At 37.0% G+C, this 5,379-nt stretch overlaps 1 protein-coding gene across 1 annotated transcript; it reads right to left on the reverse strand.

Annotated features, from left to right (window-relative positions):
- Positions 1-244: 244 nt before the first annotated feature.
- On the reverse strand, positions 245-4,453 carry LOC129489810 (olfactory receptor 9G1-like). Its single transcript, XM_055292958.2, has 2 exons — positions 4,358-4,453; positions 245-3,753 (listed from the first exon to the last, which is right to left on the reverse strand). The coding sequence occupies exon 2, from the start codon at positions 3,733-3,735 to the stop codon at positions 2,818-2,820; it is 918 nt and encodes a 305-aa protein (XP_055148933.2). The 5' UTR covers positions 3,736-3,753; positions 4,358-4,453; the 3' UTR covers positions 245-2,817.
- Between the last annotated feature and the right edge of the window lie 926 nt (positions 4,454-5,379).

A 5,379-nucleotide genomic window follows, 5' to 3' on the forward strand; every position in this document is an offset into this window, starting at 1 on the left:
ATTTGTATTTTAATTACAAATTAATATGAAAGATTTTTCTGAATTCTTCAAATCTGTAAGTTGCAGATAAAACATTTCCAAAAGTGAGTGGAAAACTTACTGCTAAATTTACACTAAAACTTATTTCTAAATTATGTTATAAATCATCAATGCCACATGCTTAATTATATTTTATGTTCTTATTTATTTGTATGTTTTCCTAAGATTATTATTAGCTGTCCTTTACCTTTTTACTAAGGTCTCTGTAATATTACTTAGACATGATTCTAGAGCTAACTTCCAGCATAAAATAATATGAATATGTACATAGGCCAGCCACGTTTATAATATATGGGCATATTCTTATTCTTATTTGAAGAGTGAATTTTGAGAGCCTCCCCTAAAAATATTAGAATAGAAGCCCTCAAGTAGTTTGAGACTCTTTTCTATAGTTACATGTCAGGGTTTATGATACCACGGCATTTTAAAAATAGATGTGTCACATCGGTTTTACTTTTTGTAATTGATGCTTCCCTCTGGAATGATGTGATTTCTGGTTTCAGTCAAGCAATATAACATAATTGATTTACTGCCACTGTAATATAATAATTAAGTCAGTTAAGATTACTTCAAAAGAATGTATTTTATAGGAATTTTAATATCATTAGTGGGAAATAGAACATGTATTTTAGAAAACCAGAATACTGAGTTGGCATAAATACTGTTCTTTTTCAGAACATTGCCTAAATCGGGCATCTTAGAATTACACTGTTGAACTCTGTTTCGGTTGCATTACTGTGTGTTATAACCTCTATTGATTTTATTCCTTGCCTCCACTTACCGTGTTAGTGTCCGTGATTGCCAGTGTGAATTTAATCTTTCTTCTCTGTGTGAAACTCCTACATTTTCTGGGCCTACTTGCCTAATTCGGTTTCTTGCATTTTCTTCCTTTACTGCTTATGCCAATTCAAACCAGAGAGTATTTATGTTTATAAACATAAATTACATTAGTACTGTCTTACATTGAAAAACTAATCAAAATTAATTGCCACTTGTCATGTTCATCTTTTTGTTTTTTTAATTTTATTCATATTGATAAATCATAATTTTATGCATGTATGGGGTAAAATACAATGCTTCAGTACATGTATACATTGTGGATTGAACATCTCAGACTAATTATTATGTCCATCACCTCATATACTTATCACTGCTTTGTGGTGAGAGCACGTAAGATCCACTTTTAAAATGATTTTGAAATACACAAAACATTACTGTTAACTGTAGTCACCTTGTCCTGTAGTAGTTCACCAGAACTTATTCCTCCTGTCTACACGAAACTTTGTACCCCATGATCGACATTTCTCCTTTCTCCAACCACCCTGACCCAGTCACTGGTGACTACTATTGTACTCTCTACTTGGAGGAGTTCTAAATTTTAGATCCCACTCATAAGTGGGATGATGCAATATGTTTTCTCCTTTGCCTGGCTTATTTCACTTATCATAATGAAATATCACTTCGTATATTATACATTATGCATTATATTACAATGGTCATTATCCAAAAGATGGAAGTTATCAAACATTGGCCAGGATGTGGAGTAAAGGGAACTCTTATACTCTGTTGATGGGAATGTACATTAGCACAGCCATTTTGAAAAACAGTATAGAGTTCTCTCCAAAAACTAAAAATAGAATTACCATATGATCCAACAATTCCACTTCTGGGTAGATGCTTACAGGAATTTAAATCGATATGTTGAGGAGATATCTGTGCTTTCATGCTCATTGCAGTATTATTCACAATAGCTAACATGTAGAAACAACATAAGTGCCCATCAACAGATAAATCGATAAAAGAAAAAGTGGCATATAGTACACAATGGAATACTATTCAGCCTTACAAGAAATGTAATTCTGTCACCTGCAACAACGTAAATAAACATAGAAGACATTATGCTAAGTGAAATATCCGTTTGTTGAATCACACTTGTACATACATATTCTCTATAAAGTTATCTATTAAAAATAAAAATAAAATATCTATTGATCAATGTGTACTCATAGACTTTTATTTTTGAAATTGTTTCACTTCGCCAAAATAATAATTATTTTTTAAATGATGATAATTGCCCTTTGATGCTCAGAAGGTCACAATTTAAATGTAAAAGTCCTTGTAAGTTCACCCCTGTAAAATAAAGAAGAGCTCTGGGAATTATACAGTGAATTACAAAAATCATATGTATGGCATCTTGATGAATTTTTTTCTTAATCAAGAAACTTATGTAAGAGGCATAGCAAGGTCATGCCTTTCTGGGTCTCATTTGTACTGAGTTATTTCTTGGGTTCCTCTGGATCTTTGTGATAATTCTTCTTGCAGGGGGGAAAGCATGTAGAACAATGTTTAAGATATTCTGTTCAGGGAATGGAAAGTGATGAATGTCAGCTAGTTATTAACCATAGGAAAATATTAAAAATTGAGCACAATTCTTCCTAGTTCTAGGAACTATATAGATACTCTTCTATATGTATCAGTTAGTCAAATCTTAGGCTAACGAGGTAGGCTGTTCCTCACTTTATGAAGGTATAGGAGAGGTTTTGGGCTTAAGGTTTATGTTTGTTTTTAATAAGAGAGATAGGAAATTCAATTCAAATTCTTATATATTCAGAAGTTTTTCTCCTAAATTTTCCTAATTTTCTTATTGCATGTGTCTGTAACTGTCACGTATCAAGAGGGGGACTGATCATGATAAAGCACAATGGTAACTCTGTTTGAAATACAAAACACTCCATCTACGGTCGTCTTTGTTTCTCCTCTAGTGGAGATAATATTGATTTATGGAAGAAGTTTTTTCAGAGCCTCTTTCACATCCTTATTCCTTAGGCTGTAGATCATGGGATTCAACATGGGGAATACCACATTGTAAAATGTAGAAACTATTTTGTCCATATCAAAAGAATAGCTAGATCTGGGGAGAGCATAGATGTAGAGAATGGGGCCATAGTATAAAGTGACAGAGGTCAGGTGGGAGGAGCATGTGGAGAAGGCTTTGAGGCGGCCCTGGGAGGAGGAGATCCTCAAGACAGTGGCGATGATAAAGAGGTAGGAGGCCAGGATGAGCACCGCGGGGCAGATGACATTGGAGGCCAGCAGGAAGTACATCAGAACCTTATAGCCGCCCTTCTCGCCACAGACCAGCTTCACCAAGGGAAGTAAATCACAGAAAAAGTCATCAATGATGTTTTCACGGCAGAAGTTAAAGGAAAACGTTTTCTTGGTGATGATTGAAGAGTTAATAAAGCCACCACAATATGAGACTGCTACCAGCAATGTACACAGCTTTATGGACATGGCCCGAGCATAAAGCAGGGGCTTGGAGATGGCCATGTAGCGCTCATAAGCCATGGCAGCCAGCAGGTAGCACTCACTACAGGCCAGCCCTGCAGAGAAGAAGAACTGACACAGGCAGCCAGCAAAGGAGATGCTTTTGTTTTCAGAGATGCAGGTCACTAGGATCTTTGGGGTGTAGACAGAAGAATACCAGAGATCCAGAAATGACAGATTTCCAATGAAAAAATACATGGGTGTGTGGAGGCGGGAGTCATTACAGATCAACACGATGAGGGTGATATTTCCTACCATAGTCAGAGAGTACACACTCAGGAACACCACGAAGAGGCCCAGCTGCATCCCTGGATCTGTGGTGAAGCCCAGCAGGATGAAGTCAGTCACTGTGTGATTGCTCCTCTGCATGGCTGTAAGGAATCTCACCTACGCGGAAAGAAAATGAGCTCAGTTTGCATCACATATTCTATAATAAACACAGTAATAACAATAATTGAGACACCAATTTTAAATGTAATTATGTATTGCTTATGATGACTTGAAAATCTATCCACTCTCTTCAGGATTTTCTTCATATAGAACTACAAATGTTCTATTGAAATATGTAAAGAGAAATATATCTAGCTTACATCTTTCTTACACTGTAAAGACAATTCTTGACACACTAACTTCTCATTAAGCTAAGTCATTTTGTAGGTAAATAAATTAAAATTCAAGTGTACACGATTTTTATTTGTATGCTCTTTCTTTTGGGACCTAGGAAAAACACTCAGTTCACACTCAACTCTCAATATTAGCATTAATAAACATTAATATTAGTAAACAGTGTTATTTCTGAATAAATATAGAACAATATAAGATTGTTCCACTTGAGCTTTTGCTATCTCTACTTCACTCAGGTTTCAATGATCTCACATGGCTAAACCGAATGATGAAATTCTCATCTGATTAGGTCTATCTGCAGCGTTTGTCATAGTTTCTCGCTCCTTCTCTGCTGGAAAATCTTTACTTGGTTTTCAGGTTGTCATACCTGTCTGGTTTGCTTCCAATTTTCTTGCTGCACGTGTCTCAGTGCTATAGAACTGACTTTTGAATTTTGGAGTGCCCCCAGAATCAGCACTTGAACCTCTTATCTTCTCCATCTGCATCCAGTTTCCGGTAATATCCAATCTGATGACTTTAAATGCTTCTACATGCACATGACTCCAATGTTACCTCCCCTGACTATGCCTCCTCCCTGAAGTGAGACTCATGGATTCCAATGCCCAATTAATATTTCTTCCCTAATGTCTCCTGAGCATCTTAAGAAAATTGAGTTCACAGGGAATACTGTTTTATCATTGTATTCTAAAAGCTATATTATTTGCTTAAGTGTTATCATTAAGAAAAAGATTTTACTAACAATTGTCCCTAACCTTATCCTCATTCAGTCTTCTCCACTGCAGTAAATGGCATTATTCCATATTAGGGAGAGTTGTTTTATATTATTCTTGACCACTCTCTTTCTTTCACTCTGTCGCTTATTAATTAGCAACATCTCCTAGATTCTACATTCGAAATATATCTAGAACATGGCTAGTTTCTCCAGCTCCAGTGTTTTTGTGTCCGGAATTGGTGGGTTCTTGGTCTCACTGACTTCAAGAATGAAGCCGCGGGCCCTCGCGGTGAGTTTCAGCTCTTAAGGTGGCGCGTCTGGAGTTCGTTCCTTCTGATGTTCGGATGTGTTCAGAGTTTCTTCCTTCTGGTGGGTTCGTGGTCTCGCTGGCTTCAGGAGTGAAGCTGCAGACCTCCGCGGTGAGTGTTACAGCTCATAAAATCAGTGTGGACCCAAAGAGTGAGCAGTAGCAAGATTTATTGCAAAGAGCAAAAGAACAAAGCTTCCACAGTGTTGAAGGGGACCCAGCAGGTTGCCACTGCTGGCTCAGGCAGCCTGCTTTTATTCTCTTATCTGGCCCCACCCACATCCTGCTGATTGGTAGAGCCGAGTGGTCTGTTCTGACAGGGCGCTGATTGGTGCGTTTACCATCCCTGAGCTAGACATAAAAGTTCTCC

This window comes from Symphalangus syndactylus, chromosome 1, assembly GCF_028878055.3.
Source record: "Symphalangus syndactylus isolate Jambi chromosome 1, NHGRI_mSymSyn1-v2.1_pri, whole genome shotgun sequence".
NCBI classification, from domain to species: Eukaryota; Metazoa; Chordata; class Mammalia; order Primates; family Hylobatidae; genus Symphalangus; species Symphalangus syndactylus.

Coding starts and splice junctions, on each gene's coding strand:
- LOC129489810 (XM_055292958.2), bottom strand. CDS start 3,735: ATGCAGAGGAGCAATCACACAGTGACTGACTTCATCCTGCTGGGCTTC.